The sequence below is a fragment of the Centropristis striata genome, chromosome 5 (assembly GCF_030273125.1).
Source record: "Centropristis striata isolate RG_2023a ecotype Rhode Island chromosome 5, C.striata_1.0, whole genome shotgun sequence".
Taxonomy (NCBI): domain Eukaryota; kingdom Metazoa; phylum Chordata; class Actinopteri; order Perciformes; family Serranidae; genus Centropristis; species Centropristis striata.
The window spans coordinates 22,482,035-22,499,032 of record NC_081521.1 but is presented as its reverse complement, the minus strand read 5'-3'; the positions used below and the strand labels follow the sequence as shown (position 1 = coordinate 22,499,032).

At 41.0% G+C, this 16,998-nt stretch overlaps 1 protein-coding gene across 4 annotated transcripts in view; it reads right to left on the bottom strand.

Moving 5' to 3' along the window:
* The window catches only part of rerea (arginine-glutamic acid dipeptide (RE) repeats a), a 140,230-nt gene that overhangs the window by 22,556 nt on the left and 100,676 nt on the right, over positions 1-16,998 (bottom strand). For 3 of the 4 annotated variants that reach the window (XM_059332409.1, XM_059332410.1, XM_059332408.1), the window contains 4 exons: positions 12,971-13,019; positions 11,930-12,054; positions 9,811-9,910; positions 8,983-9,081 (listed from right to left, as the gene is read on the bottom strand). In XM_059332409.1, the coding sequence (XP_059188392.1) occupies positions 8,983-9,081; positions 9,811-9,910; positions 11,930-12,054; positions 12,971-13,019 (373 nt within the window). Of the gene's footprint in view, positions 1-8,982; positions 9,082-9,810; positions 9,911-11,929; positions 12,055-12,970; positions 13,020-16,201; positions 16,570-16,998 lie in introns of those variants that run through there. The other variant, XM_059332411.1, reaches the window with a different exon arrangement.

Genomic DNA, 16,998 nt, shown 5'->3' with positions numbered 1-16,998 from the left:
AGAGCCTCTGGTTTGCAGCAGGCTGGAAAACCCGGAGTGGAGTCCTGTGCTTCATGCTCATGTCGGCCACGGTGCTCATTTCAGCCTGTTCTCGATCCTCTAACACTGCACGAGCAGGCTTCATGTCTCTACCCCCGCACAGGGAAAGCCAGGCCACGGTTTTGTTATTAAAAACTACACAGATGCTGCCTACTTCATTGAAACAGAAACTACAGCAGTCCTTTAAATGCATTCAGAGCTTTGGGCACACAGAGGCACAAACTCAACTAGCTGCCAGCCGGAGAGGGGAGGCAGGCTGATACAATTTGTGTGCAGAAAGGTCTCGGACATGGTGGATGGAGACAAGTGAGAAGGAAAACCAGACATGGAGTCTGTGCTGAGTGTCAGGAGTTAATTTTCCATGGCATGTACAGTACGTTATGTAACCACAGATTGTTTACATACTCAGATTTTGCTGGGGGAACAAAGGCCAAATTTACAGAAGTGACACAGCCAGCTGCAAAACACAACTGTCTGTGAGGAGGGAAAATTACAGGCGAGAAAGACAGGCCGGCTCAACAACAGGAACGGGTGACTGTATTTTTCTCCATTATGTAAACAAACTCAACAGTCTCAAGTTGTAGAGGTCAACAGTGTAATTGTGAGGAACAAAATGTAAAAGTATAGGTCTGAGTTAAACCAGACTAAATAATCAAACATCAGAGTCCCCAAGACGTAAAAGAGCTGTCAGCTGAACAAAAAAGCCTGTCCTCATCAGTGACATGAGACAGCAGTTAATTTGCATTAATCACAGCAAAAGGTGTAGCGGTTGATTAGCCAGTAGATGGAGCCGTCTCCAACACAATCGATCCCCCCAACATCCGACACCCATCTCCAACCACTCAAGGGGTTAAGAGCAGATTACCATTTGGACTGTCAGTCAACTGAGCTTCATGTGACCAGTGGAACGCCACTGCAGAGGTTCAGAGGATCAACATGACAGTTTGTTTGACAGGCGATGACAAAAATAGGTAAATAATTACACAAATATATAGATGTATATGTGCAATATATCAACCTTTGGATATTGCACATATAAAACATACAAATATAGATATAGAATTTACGTATTTATTACTAACCATATTATATGTTTATTTGCAATATCCACAAGGGAAATATCTCAGCTATCTTAATGTTTATAGGTCATAGAATTTTTTTTTTTATAATACATTTTATTTGTCTCATATTTTATGTTTAATGTGTATGAATGCACCATCAGGACTGCAGATTAATTTCACTGTACTTTGCAAAGACAATAAATGAATTCTATTGAAATATTAGTTTTAAAAATGTTGGATGCTGCAATATTTAAATAAACCTGCATCCTGTAGGGATCATTAAAATTATGTGTTATTTTTGAGTAAGGTGAGAGCACTGAGGTTGTGGAATCTGCTACAACAAAAAATCAATTAGATTTATTCATTTGGCAAACATATTTGACCAGAGAAGAAGAAAAAGTGCCTCAACATGACACAAATATCGCAAGGCTGCAGGTGCAAAAAGTAAGTCCCTATAAAACGACTTTTTTTAGGGTCGTTTTTAAGACAGAGGGGGATTCTGCTGTTCAAGCTGAGCTTGTTTTTTTTATCCCACCGAGGGACCGCTCAGGGGAAGAGTTTGGATTGAGATTTCCTGCTCCACAGTGACGGCAGGAATAGTCAATAACTAGACCTGCCTATGAAGCCTGTGCGTCTGTCCTAATTATGTCACCTTAATTATGTTCCCCAACTGTACTATTTACACAGTCTGTCCGTCCGTCTCCATAGAAGAGCCGTGTGCCTGCTCCCTCTTTCCTCCCCCCTCTCGTTTTCTTTCTCTCCCTGGCTCCCTCCTCCCCTCTCCACACGTCGGCTCCAGTTTAAGGCTCCATTTCAGCTGCCTGGGCTCACTGCTCTCCAGCCCAGCTAATAAATCATCCGCCAATCTGCTCCCTGAATCGCTCTGCCCCTGCTCCGATTGCTCCAGCCCTCCGTTGCTAGGCAACAGAGCGGCAGAGGAGGGGCTGAGAGGGCCCGAGCGAGGCAGAGAGAGAGAGAGAGAGAGAGAGAGAGAGGGGAGAAGGGGGAGGGCTGGGTGGAAGCGCTACCAAATGGCCATCCGCTGTGCAGAAACAACAGGCTTCTCTCTGCGAGTGTGTTCCATAGAGCTGGCGCTTTTCACCCGCCCCAAGTTTCCCCTCGGAGACTAACAGAGCACTATTGTGAGGCTGGAGAGGAGACACATAAAAGAAGGAGGAGAACGAGAAAAAAATGATTCAATAGGCCATTGTTGTGTGTGCGCACTTCCTGCTTGAGAGCTGATTGTTTGGAGTTGTAAAACTGGTTAAGATAATGCAGACATATGCACAATGATGGTATCATGATGACCAACAGGACGCAGGCTCACACAACATAATATGGAACATAATTCCTGCTAAATGTCATCCCGTGAAAACACTGACGCAAAACTGTCCAGCTGCAAACAAAGCCACTTTCACTCAATATGGAGTGATTATACTTGACTTGTTGTTAAAAGCTGACCTTTCAAAGCCTGCAGTGTATAAACCCGGAGGGCTGAGGACAACCAGTCAGCTCGCCAGAACCAAAGGGAAAAAAACACTGCTGTCTGTTATGAAATATCAGCTAGTAATAAGATTGGCTACGGTTTGCAGAGAGGAAATCACAACATGCTTGAAGAAGAGACGGGGAGACCGCATTGACAGACACCAGACTAGCCACATCCTCTTTGCACCGACAATGTAAATTCTATGTTTAGAAATTTTTTTAAGGAGATGGACCCTTCGATTAGAAACCCTACTTTAAAAAATCTAAAACCAAGAAAAATGCTTCCACAAAGTCCTGTTTCTATATTTACCAAATAACAAACATGGAGATATTTTGACAACTTCTAGCAGGCAAAGTACCGTACTCTGCTCTCCTACGCTTGTACTGACACAAAAGGTGACAGGAAATTCCGGCACACACCCATCCTGCCTGCTATTTAGTTACTAAACAACCCTAAAAAGCATTGCTGGCACGGTACCACAAGGGTAATAAAATGCACTGTTGACACTAAATCTTCAGCGGAGCAGACAGAGCTCCCTCTGCAGACGAGAACCAGCGAACTAAAGCTGCTCATCTAACTTTAAAATAATCTGCAGCCTGCAGCAGGGGATGCAGGGCGGCCTGTTCTGTTTTATCCGCCTGTGGTGTTTTTGGTTGGGCAGCGTGTCTTCGGTCTGTAGGCTTGTGTTCAACCACTGGGGGGCCGCTTTTCTCTCCTCTACCTCGTCTTCCTCTCTCCCCTCCCACCTCAGTGCTGTCGGCGGCCTGCTCCAGCCATCCATCAGCTGAAGACACAGCCGGAGATAAGCCACGGCACGGTGCACGCTGGCGGAGGAATAGACCTGCCGCCCCACAGCAGTCATAGATCAGCCTCTCTGTCTCTGACATGGCAACACACAGCACGACCGCCGCTGCTCCTGATTGTTTATATGGCACCTCCTGTTGGCCGATGCATTATTAGCACCACTTATTGACAATCAGGAATGACTGCAGCTGCATCAGAATGGACCATTTTCTTATGTCAGGTTTGTGAGAGCAATAATCCTTTGATGACCTTGAGTGAGTCTGCAGGTACAGATGACAATTTGGATGTTTTGAGACACGGTGTATCTGGGTGGATGGAGTTTGTAATTACTGCCAAAGGAGTCTGGTGGCTAAAATGAGCATACAGTCATGGAAAAAAAAATATCAGACAACCCTTGTTTCTTAAATTTCTTGTTCATTTTAATGCCTGGTACAACAAAAGGTACATTTGTTTGGACAAATATAATGATAACAAAAATAGAGTTTCATTTAAGAGCTGATATCTAGCCATTTTCCACGGTTTTCTTGATAAAGATTTTGGTTACCAGTCATTAAAATGAACAAGAAATTAACTAATAACTAATATTTTTTTCCACGACTGTAGATAACGGCTTCTGTCCCCCCCCCCCGTGTAAACTTAAAGCGACATGTTTCAGGGCAAGGTTAAATGGTGGAAATATTCTAAATATACTATACTTAACTGATATTGATTTTTTTTATTTTGTTTGCTTCCCTGTCAGTACTCCTGCCTGCTTCTCCAAATTCCAAACTGGCTGCCATCTACAGTAGTGATTATACACTACTATTAAGTGCCTCATAATTTTTTTTTACAAACTACCCCTTTAAGGTTGCTATGGGTGAGATAGCAGACAGAGACAATGCACCCGAGCCTCAATGAGAAGTTAAGGTTTAATATTTGCATTAGATACTAGATTTATTTTTATTACATTATATTTAAATGCATTTTGGACATGGGAGGACTTTGATGTTAACTATGTATTGTGTTTTTAAAAACTTTCTGACTCACAATAACACTCAATAAAGATAAAGAGTAATGGAAATAGATTTATAATGGCATGTGTATAAAACACATTTTACAAGTATAGAATAAATCAAAAGTAACCATTTCGAGTTTTCATAAAATGTCTAAAAAGACACATCAATAACAAAAAAACTTGTGTTCTCTGCTACTCTGGAGTTTTCTCATGTTGTCAGTCCAACTAATAAATATTCACACCATCAATATTCATTTTAATAAACTGGATTTACCACTTTAAGGATTCCACAATCTTTGAGCCACAACTTTATTTCCTAACTGGGAACAAATGTAAGCATTTTAATCGAAAACATGAAACCCCAATTACTCAGAAAGTGTCAGCAGAGGCCAGCTGCAGCACGAGAGCCACCTAAAACTCTTCATTTACAGCCTGCTGCAGGAATTTTTCCTCATCTAAACAGCAGAAGCTTCTTCCACTGTTGATTATCATATCAGCTAATTCCAGGCGGTTCAACAAGTAGAATAAGAAGTGTCAGTGTTGTAACACGACTGCTTTTTTGCATTAAGGCATCAGTGGAGAAATATTTAACGTCAACAAAAAGAAACAAACTGTTTGCTTTTCATTTGAAGTGCTTTTTTCTTCCGGTTTTCAAAAGAGTTTATTTTTGCCTTTCGAGACTGTCGCACAATCAAAAGGATGGAAAGAGAGTTGTGTGTGGGCAGTAAGCGTTGATTTGGCTTCTGATAAAACACACATAAAGACGTGTTGTGGTGGGATTGCCTCTCTCAGTTAGACTTTAAAAAAAGCAGCAGGACTATTCCGCGACTGACTGTCTGCCATAATGAAAGATTATATTTTCCCTTTGTCTCTATGGTTAAATCAGCCATTGCTCTTCCCTCAACAGCCTGCTGAATATGCAACAGCCACACGGCAGACAGTAGATGCTTCTGGTGAAATATTTACAGTTCATCTATCTTATAACATCTGAGATGTTTCGTAGGAGCAATCAATAGTTATCACCTTATTGATGCATGAAACTGTTTGTGCGGTGCTCACGTCAAGGTGATAGATTTTCAATTTCTGAAAGTTGTACTAATAATCTCACCGTGAGAGCTCGTTCAGGGGTCGAGTGCAACACATATTACTGAAGTGAAATTATTTTCTGTGCCTGCGAGAACACAATAGCACAATTCGCAGCGCTGTCACTTCCGCCGCGGCACTAATGAAACGACTTACAATTGATCGTGGCAGTGGTCTTATCCTTCAGTGGTGGTGTGTGGGGAGAAATTATAAATATTTTCTAGAGTTAGGATTATGTGCCATGTGGCAGCAGCTGCAAAGAGACAGAGGAGAGGTGGGGGGCGGGGGCAAGAGAAGTCAAAGGGGGGAGGGGAGGGTGACAAGTGACCCTGCAGACAGGCTGATTCTGTCATTTCTGCGGCCCCCGCTGTCACTTTTATTCACATCTCTAAAAGAATGCAGGGGTGGGGTGAAAAAAAAGAGCAGGCAGGAATAATGAAGCCAGTCCTGGAGGGGATAAGAGGGGAGAGGAGAGGCAGAAGAAGGGGTGATAAATAAATGAAGAGCAGCAGAGCTGGTTTCTGAGAGTGTGTCAAGGTTGGAGCTACATTTACACCTGTCCCTCAAGGCTGCAGGCCTGAAAAGGCACAACTGGTGATCAGATCACTGGGAGCGGTGTCCTTGGCCGGGCCATAGTCAAGCTGCTGCCTCTCCAGGCTGTGGACACTGTGGGGCAGGTGGAGCACTAAAGGCCTGCTGACCGCCTCTACCCGCATACACAAAACACACTGAACATGGCTAACACAGTGTACTGGACTTGCAGACAGCTCCTCCACTTCAGTTACATAATGCTGTCTGAACATGATGAAACTCCTCTGTCAAAGTGTGGATGGAGTCGCCTTGACACAGGCTACGGTATTAATTAAAGGGGCGAAGGACTCGGGGCTGAGCAATAATTCACTGTCACCGTCTTTGAGTGAAATATTACTGTAATAATATTAGGCCTGGGCAATTAATCCAATGCTATTTTCAAGTATGATTTTTAGCTTCCAATGATTAAAAAATAAGGTATTCAGGGTAAAAATGGCTATTGTGCTGCATTTTGTTTTAAAATGATGCTCTTGTTTTGTCTTGTGTTATAAATCCTTTACAGCGGTGCACTTTACCTGATTTGGTTAATTACTGACTGGATTATGTTCAATATGGTTTAGCAACATGTTGACTATTATGTATCATTCCTTGCTTTTATATATTGAATATATAGTTAGCTTTATTTGGTTGAAAATGCACTAACATTATAACATACAACCCTGAATGTGAGATCTGAGAATTAATTTGCTGCATTTTGTTTTGGTTTTAAACAGCATGCTGACTTTTTGGATACAGAGCTGTAATAAACCTTATGTTTTAAATGTAATATGACTTATATGAAATGTAAATAAATTTGTTTGTGTATTTATGTTGTGGTATACAGCTAGGCCAAAACATCAGCACAATTGTTTTGAGGAAATTCACATGTATAAATATATAGTTTGTCCACCAGAAATCACTGAAACTTAATTTTTATAGTGTAAAATGTCATGCTCAACATGCAACGTGGTCACAATTCAATAAAAAAGCAATTGCAGGCATCTGCAACAACATTAATCATTTATAATATGTGTTATGTTAAAAGTAATTAGCTGAAATATTGTTTTTAAAACTATCGATATATCGATATCAGTACCGTCACTCAGATTCCAAGAGTGTATGAGGGTATATCATTACGGATGAATAAAACAGTGAGGCATTTCACTGATTAGAAAAGCAAAAATTGACTTGCTGAAGTGATTGCTTTATTGTCTTAATCAAGTTATTCACAGCTTCTGCTGTCAAGCCCCTACTGTGCTTCTTTGACGAGTAGTCTGTGGTGGACCTGCTGTGGTGGAGTGTGGCAATAGAGCCTCCGATCAACATGCCTGGCCCCCGCTCTGATCGTCTCCGCACAGCAGTTAAGCTTGGCAAGCTAGCATGCATAAATAAAGACGAGATCATAACCAGCCCACAAAAGGACGACTGACTTAATTTGTTGTGATTCGCCGTGGTCCTGCCGTGAGCTCTGGCTTTATTCAAATGTGCCCATCACGTTCAATTACAAGACAAATACACCCATTCACTTCTCCTGGATCGGAGCTGCTGGATTCAAAGCCCAAACAAAAGACAGCCAAGCTTCAGCATTACCAAACAATATCAAAGTGGAAAAAAGGATGATTCACAGAGGAGGAGGAGGAGGAAAAGCCAACAGAAGACTTTCAGTGGTGGAGCCTTGTGTTTTTCTAAGATCTTCAGTCAGATCAGTCAGCAGTGTTATCTTTAAAAGGGAGTGTGTGTACAAACATGTAGTGCAGTGTGTCATAATGCATCAAGGCCAAAGCTGCAGCTCTCAGTCGTTCTGACACGGTGTTATCCAACACTTTTTATTCCTCCCTCCTACCTGTTCACGATGTGCTGTTTGATCAGGGAGAAGGGCTGCCATTTTCTGATTCCAGCCCTTCAACAGCTGTGGTGAAATTCACATCTAAATTCAAATGGAGGCTAACATTACCAGCCCTCAATCTATTTTCCCCCTTTCCAGACTTCCACACTCAAGATTTATTCTGTGGGTGATAAACAGGATGCAGCTGCTCCTGGGCCTTGGAGGAGCTGGAAACTGACGAGTGTTTTTACTGATGTCTTGTGAGACTGGGCCAACAGTCCTGCTTTAACTCTCACAACAGCTCCCTCTAAAGACACAAACCGAGCTCTGACAGACAGCAGGTACCCACACAAGAAACACCAACAACAGGGAAACTAAATAACACCCCGCAAATGACAAAAAATCTGTTTTTTGTGTATGCCACCTTGTGTCTTTAAAATAATTATTTTTCAACCATGATGTCTTTGTATTAACCCTCTGAAGCCCATAACCCACTGGCAGGTTTGAAAGGCATACTTTTTAAAAGCAATACTTGCCAAAATTACACCATTTATTATATTTAGAAACTGTAAAAGCAGAAAGTATCATCAGATTTAGACAATTACAAATATTGGACTAACTACGTGTGACTTTGATCAGGTAAAAGTATTAAATCAAAGCTTAAAATAGTGATATTTGATGAAAATCACTTTATCCTGCAATAAAAACTCCTTACTGCAACTGTGACGCAGTTGAGAGGAGAGAAAAGAGGATATTGAAAAAAGTAAAGGTTGTAAAAATGTAAAATGTTCAATATGTATAGCATGTGGATACTTTTTCTCCAAATACTGATCACGCTTGTGGGCTCTTGGAAAAAATGTTGAGAATATAGATAGATTTTAACAACATTTAAATAAATTATGAACAAAATTCAACTTTTATATGATTTAAGGCATTATAGCTGTGTTGTAGACATTTCTCCCTACTAGCATCGATTCTGCTATTTCCATAGAGGTGCAGGACTTCTATATTACAATGAGAAATTTAGGCCACAGTGCGAACAATGTGAAAAAATGCCCTGAATCGACTTGGGGATCAGAGGGTTAATGCATTTCCAAATGAAAAGGCACAGTTCCCTTACCACTTCATCCTCAGACCAGCACTTCTCTATCAGTTTGGGTACGGGCTTCTTCACCAGACGCTGGAGAGCCTTTCCTGCATCGTAGCTGCTCTCGTGAAGCTGAGGATCACAAGAAAAAATATCAAGCTTATGATTCTGATGTATAATTCAATTAGCATCTACTAAGGTGCTAACTTTCTCTGCAGTGACACAAAAGGGACTTTTTTGAGCTGAACTGACACGTTTTATTGAGCTGATTACAAGAACAAACAGATGTTAGATCCAGGAGTGGCAGAACCTTTTTTACTAGAGATCTTAGAGCATTAGAAGAAATGCTGCGCAAAAGAGCCAAGAACCAGCGAGGAAATAAACATTGCAGTGACAAAGGCAATCGCTGTGCAGCTTTAAGCCCTGTGTCACATTCAATTGGGTGAAACAGGCAGCGCTGGAGCTCTTCCTCTGAGAATAAACAAGCATTACTCATTGGAATTGCAAATAGAGAGGAAGGTCGAGAGACACTGACCTGCCCGCTATGTTAATTTTCCAGTTTATAGAGTCGGAATATAAATGCCCTGTTTATGATGATTCTAATCTCTTTCTTGTGCTTGATTCCTATGTATTCATTGTCAATGTGACAGACAAATCTCTCATTACGCCTAATGTATTGTAAGCCTCTGACGCTGGGTTTACTACAGGGGGCTACTCCACTGGCTCAGGGGCCTTATCAATGCCCATCACTGCAGAGCTGCTTCAGAGCTACAAGAACACCCAATTCAACATTTTACTGTTTTTACCCTCTATTATGAGCACTTGGATTTCTAGTATGAGACTTGTTGCATGGCTACTTACAGTGTTAAGTGCGTTTAATGTAGTGTCGTCTCGAGAGGCTGCTAAACACCCGTCTTCTGTTGAGCCTCCGTCGCACATCCCTGCAAACGCAGCCATGCTCCTGTGGACACAACACACACAAAGTCAACACTAAACTTGCCACAGACACCTGGGTACAGACAGACATGTTTCTATATCCTTTAACTGACTTTCACATCCATGTAGGACATTTTTTTTGTCATGTCTTGCAGGCACAGAAGAGAGGAAACAGATGTCTAATTTATAAGCAGGGGTCACCTTTATAGATTTTATGCTTAATTTACTAAACTTGAAAAGTGCTGACAAGTAGTCACAAATGGCTCCTTGCTTGTACGCAGGTGAAATAAAAATATTGCGGTAGGGATGCACACATACAGTCTTGGAAAAAGTTATTAGACCACCCATGTTTTCTTCACTTTATTGTTCATTTTAATGCCTGGTACAACTAAAGGTACATTTGTTTGAACAAATATAATGATAACAACAAAACAACTCATAAGAGTTTAATTTAAGAGCTGATATCTAGCCATTTTCCATAGTTTTCTGGATAATAACCAAAATCATTATCAAGAAAACCATGGAAAAAGGCTAGATATCAGCTCTTAAATTGAACTCTTATGAGCTATACTTGTTTTTATCATTATATTTGTCCAAACAAATGTACCTTTAGTTGTACCAGGCATTTAAATGAACAAGAAACTGAAGAAAACAAAAGGTAGTCTAATAATTTTTTCCATGACTGTAGCTTCATGAAATCAAAATAAAACAGAACAGGTTTAAGAACGCAAAGAAAACATTAGTTTGGTAATGAATGGAGAGTAGAGACGCAACATCCGTCTAATAATTGAGTCATTCGACAGATAATTTGCAACTGTTTTCATAATCAATTAATTGTTTAAGCCAATTTTTGAGTAAAAAGACTTCTAGATTCACAAATATGAGAACGTGCTATGCGTTTTGCTTTACTTTTCCAGGTCTTCTACTAGAGCTATTGTGACAATAACAGTCATATTATAAAAAAGAAGTATTGATATGTTGATAAAACATAATAATATTGTATGAATAACCCAGCACCTTTTAATGCATTTCCATTTTTTAAAAGACAAAATGCACAATAAACAGAGTTTAAGATAAATTCGGCTGATAGCATTTTTTTCCACATTTTTCATAGATATCACAATAACATTGTTATTGTAAATAATTTAGGCTACAATAACCGTGTGGTGAAAATCTGATATTGTGAACATCTTCTTAATTACAGTAATCTGGTCTTATAAACAAAACAAAAAAGGTCACTATGTGCTGTAGGATATTGTGATCATCACTTTTCTGATGTTTTCTAAAAGATAAAATAATTAAACAAGCAAATTAAGAAAGCAGCAGTGGCGGTCGAAAAATAAAAGAACTGCTAAATGTCTCTTTTCCGTTCCCACACTGCAGTAACTTACTGTATATTTCTCATAAAGTTGTCATAAATATATATGAATAACCATCCTTACTATACTGTGGTGAATGAGCAGGAAACATTTTCTCTGAGCAGGGCTTTGACATTATATCTTAATGCAAAGGCAACACAATATGAGTCTGTGTGAAGCTGATGAGCATGAAAACAAATATGACAGACAAATATAGACTTTGAAAGAATTTCTCCAACGCTGTCTGTCACACTGACAGACTGTGATTAATTACACAGTGGCCCCCCGACTACAACATAACACAGAAACCTGTTAACACATATCACTTTCACTGCAACAACATTTCAGGGAACTCTGATGAATGATTTTATCCCATGATACAACACCTGATGAAGTGTAACATTAAAACCACTTCTGAGACTACAAACACTTAGACACATGCGGTTTGACTGATCCTGGGTGCAGGAACAAGTGTGTGGAAGCCACTGTATATGATTTTATGTTCACTCATGCTGAGTCTTTCAGGTATTTATGCACAAAGTGATACAGTGAAGTTAAGGGACAGTTTGAGGTTACATGTTTTTAAAAGAAGTATCTTTGACCTCGTTGGCGATAGTTTATCCTTGAACTCATAGGCTAGACCTTGCAGCCATGCTGGGTCTGAACTCCTGTTTCTCTGGGCTCACCTTGCGGCTCTGAGGTACATGAGAAGATCACAGTCATTGACCCCTGGCATCCAGACCAGCTCCTCGTTCTCGGTCACGGCCTGGCCACCAGGAGAGGGGAAAGGCTGCAGCTCAGGGAGCTTGGCCTAATTAGGTCCAGGGAGAAGGAGAGGGACAGATGGTGTCACACTACAAATAGCAAGCAAGCTTGAAAAAAATATCGGCTTTCAACCCCCTGTCATCAACTTTTCACCGAGTGGCTGGAAGGGGACAAGTTACAGCCACAATGAGTCAATATTTTAACAACACAGAACTGCAGTGCTCAGATGACTTATTGTTTTTATAAGATGGGACAGATCCCTTTAAGGTTGTCACAATACCAACATTTTAGACTTTAGTATAATAGCATAAATAATAATACTCTATGCCTCTTTCAATACCACAGCAACCAACCAGTTTATTTTCTAGCCCATTGTTTCATCTCTGCAGCCTAAGTTTGAAAAAACTTTTTTTTTTAAATAGCTTTGGTACTCCATACTAACAAATATGCATGTGTCATTTAAAAAATGTGGTATTAAGAAGTATCCAAGTATCGTTATTTTTGACAACCTTTGAAACTCCCTGAATTTGGTGACACAGAGCTGTAACTCATCATGAAAAACTTTCATAAAAATTGCAAACTGTGAATTTTAAGGATCTTGATTCCACTGGGGTTTACTAAAGAAAGTTACGGTTTCTGCACTGACAACGCTACTTTGTAATTTGAACATTTATCCATTTGTTCAGAACAATATTGCTGATATATTTCACATACCAAATATTATACTACTACATCTTAAAAGACTAGCAATACCATGAATCAAACTAAATGGCATCTATGAGGTAGGAGAGGAGACTTTTTTGAGCCAATTTGAGCTAACTGGTAATTAAATCCACACAAGCAAGACAATTTTGTAACAAAGAGGGCGCATGCTGCTTCCAACGCAGAAAAAAAAAACTTTCACCAAAATGAGAGAAATCTCAAGTCAACAGCTGGCTGATGTGTGCTGCACAATGACTTACTTGGTGACTGGGTCCCACTCGGATTTCCCCTTGTGTGCTGTTTAGTCGCCTGAGAAGAGACAAAGGAAGCAGATTGAAACTAAATATTTACTTGGCAACATTTCAAAGCTAGCTGAAAGAAATCTGTCTGCATTGTGCCTGTTGAATCCGCTAAACAACTGCCGGTAGTGCAAAGTCACAACAGAGGATCCTAACTGAGTGAAGCTTCAAAAGAAAAAGGTCAGAAAACGAACAAAGTCATGATGTGGACATGATCAAATACAGTGAGCGGCTCAAGGGCTGTACTCTATTGTGGAAGTCTTTGAATGTGTGAAAAGTACACAGTGTTTTTATTCTGAAAAGCAAATAAAGATTTCAGGAGCATATTCCTGGTTGACTGCTTCTGCACAGCTAGCTGAGCAGAAGCACATTTACAGCCCTGATATTGTGGATGCAGCAATAAAACAGAATCCCCTAAAAAGGAGGAGGAGGGGGCTGGCTCTGGATATGCAGGGCGAGCGCCTCTGAAAAACGTCTGCTGGTACAAATGTTGGTAGCCATAGCAACTGCAATTTAATAATAGTGTTCCTCATCTCCAGCTGCAGCGGATTAAAGAAAATGACAAGATGTTCCTTTTGAAAAGCCTTTCCCTCTGTTGCCTAGGTAACAGCGCCAATTTTCATACAGCCGAGTGCGGGGCGGCCCAGAATCTGTCAGCGTGATTTGCACCCGGAGAAGCTCGCACTCCATCATGGAGACCTGGCGGAAACCTGAGAGGCCGCAGCCCTCTGGTCTCTTTACAGTCCTCCAACCACAAAACACTATGACGGCTGCATATTTGACCCGACCCCCCCCCCCTCCCTTTATTTAACAGAGCTGCACCTCCTCTCGGAGCAGAGAGGGCGATTAGAGGAGTAATCCATACTGTTATGAACTATGGCTGACAGGAGCACTGGCACAGACGACATCAGCACATGCCAAAAAAAACTGGATTTCAGCTGCAGTAAATGACCCTAGGCTTGCCAGGACCGGCTGCTGCTCCAGAACATGTCGAAACACTAAATTTGGTTTCGTTACAAATATTCTCAGCAGATAAGAAAAACGAAATGAAATCAGAGTCTGGCAAAGTGCGACAACAAGCAGCAATGAATAAAGCTGATAAATATAAAATATGATAGTTTCATATTAGGTTTCATAACAAAATAAACACTTGAATGTGACTCTAAGCAGCGTTTATTGTTCATTTAAAGTAGTTATTACTAGTGAGTTGTGCAGAGCTAGCTAATACATATTTCTTTGGAGTTGTTATACCATTCACACAGCTTTTTAAGAGAAAATTAAAGCATATCTAGGATACTGTAAGTCTTTATCATCACGTCTAAATTGTTACTATAAATGCAATTGTGAAAAGTAATGTTTAAAGAATGCAATTATGTCCACAGCAATCAATGTATATTAACACCAGCTGTCTATGTTAACTTTTTCATTGTTTTGATTATTTAATGTTTGCTCATTTCCAGAAAACGGACCAACAGCTATTACCTAGCTCAGCTCATTTGGTGCGAGACACCAGACAACAAAGAGATGTGACACCGGGATTGTTGCATTTGAAATAATAAAAGGTTTTTGGTTTATATGAGTGATTATGTAGATGAAAGACTGGACTGAAGCATTCATAAAGTATATTCAAGTCAAGCATTTTCCTCACATTGTAAACATAATAGTTAAAATGAAGCATTTTCCAAACTTTCAAGACTTTGTACAAATAAATAAATACACTATCCTATTTTTTTTAACAAACAGAATGTCTCAAATCATATACTTTATATCTGCACTGCTGGATGATTAGAACAAATATATGTCTGCATTCAGTCTACAAAATAAGTGAATGTGAATCTGGTTTATGTTCCTGTTGAGAAAAAGTTCCACAAAATGTGTTCCTGACAATGTGCAGTCAGCCAGGTCCGTTTGGCAGGAGGCTGTAAGGATGACAAATGAGGACCTGTGCACCTGAATAAGAACGGCGTCTGCAGACAGCCGTGTTTTACTCAGGCAAATCCTGAAAGCAGACGGTCGACATTCAGATGGAATGCTGGTCCTGAGAGAGGAGGCAGAATACAGATGTATCGCAGCAGGAAGCTCTCAGGAGTTTCCATAAAGTCTGCAGGTATACTTGAAGGGAAAAAAGCTACAGAACAAACAAAGAATCTGCAAGCATGTGATAAAAATGAGGGTTATATGTTAGTAAAAACTAATATATCTTGCAAAGCTCATCCTTTTTATTTCTTGCGGTGAAATCTGTAAACAGAAACGACACAGAAGCTTGTAGTTTTCTGACTCTTAATGGAGACAGAAAGGCAAACATCAACTATCTAAAAGTTATTAGTTATAATACAGACTTTTTGGAACAATGTTTCTTTTTTTTTCTTTAATAAGCTGCACAAAGCCTGTTGCCTAGCACAATAAACAGTGTAAAACATGCTCCCCACACACAACACATTCTAACTCAGCATTAGCACAAAGTCTTGCCAAATAATTACAGGCTTACTTATTAAACCCAAACAACAACGTGACAGTCTGGTCAACTTTCTGTGTGTGCAATCAAGGATAGCCCCGCCCCCTCCATCAATTTCGGCCAATCACGGCGCGAGTCTGTGGCACACTGACATAATTGCAGCACAGCAAAAACAGACCCAACTTGATGGTATTTAACTGGCATGACGAGCAGTGTGTGTACACAACACAGCTGGTCGCAGAGCCGGGTGAGCTTTGTGTGCAGAGCAGCATCGCCCCGTACGCCATGTCGTCCCGGTTGTAAACAGGAGCTGCAAAATGGAGCCAGGGTAGCGTTAGCCTCTCCGGGTCTTATAACCGTCATATATGCATACCAGGTGCACATTTACCAGCATGAAACTAGTGGATGCATCGCAAGCGCGATGCATTTATCTGGACTCGTGGTAACGTATTAATAAAGGTGTGATAAAGCGGCATTTCCATTATTGCAGCGCAAACGCGTAACGGTATGTGCTCTGCAATGACAGCCTGCATGCTCACCAGCATTCAATCCTCCTGCCTCTGACACAATGTGCACACTCGCTGCCGTGCTCCCCGACACAAACACAGCCGGTTAACACAATGACAGTGATGCGGACAGCTCGCAAACATCACACAGTTGCAAGACGACTCGAGACAACACTCGCGCAGCAACTAATAACGGCACGAGAAAGCACGAGAATATGATCGCACACCTACCTCCGGGGACTGAATAAATCGTCCATTTCTGACATCGAGCCCTAAGGTTGGGTGGTGACACTGTGTGTGAAATGCTCGTTGGAATTAACTCCCCTCTCCCACCTATTTCTAGGTGCTCAAAATGGAGAACCACGCATTCGCTCCGGAGAGGTATTCACTGAGCTTGTGCTGTGACCTCAGCCTGCACGTACAGCGTCGCAAGCTCGGCTCGCTCCTCTATAGACACTACTGAGCATGTGCTGCGACCTCACACAAGCACACACACGCAGAGACACACACAGAGGCAGACAGACACGCATGCAGGATACGGAATTCATCTCTCCCCGTATGTCTGCGCCATAATAAACAAGAGTGAAATTGCAAGGCTGCAGACAGCCCGCTCAGAATACCAAACGAGCGGAGCGGATGAGGGAGGGAGGGAGGGAGGGAGCGAGCGGAGGACTGAGACTGAACAGGGGCCTGAACGAGGGGGTTCCCAACTGGCAACCCTCTCGGTGCCAATAACAGGGACAGCCGTCATTGCCAACACGTGAGACACTCCAAACAACACCAGAGGATAATAACAATCACAAATTCTGCTTTAGCACCTTAATTAATCCAGTAGCTCCTCATGTATAATAAATGTTTAATTATTACTACTTTAACAATGCAAATTAAGTAGGATAGTTTATATTATACTGTCCTATATCATAATATTCTATACTTACAGTCAGTGGAAAAAAAATATTAGACCATTGTTTTCTTCATGTTATTAATTTTAATGCCTGGTACAACTAAAGATGCCTTTTTTTGACAAA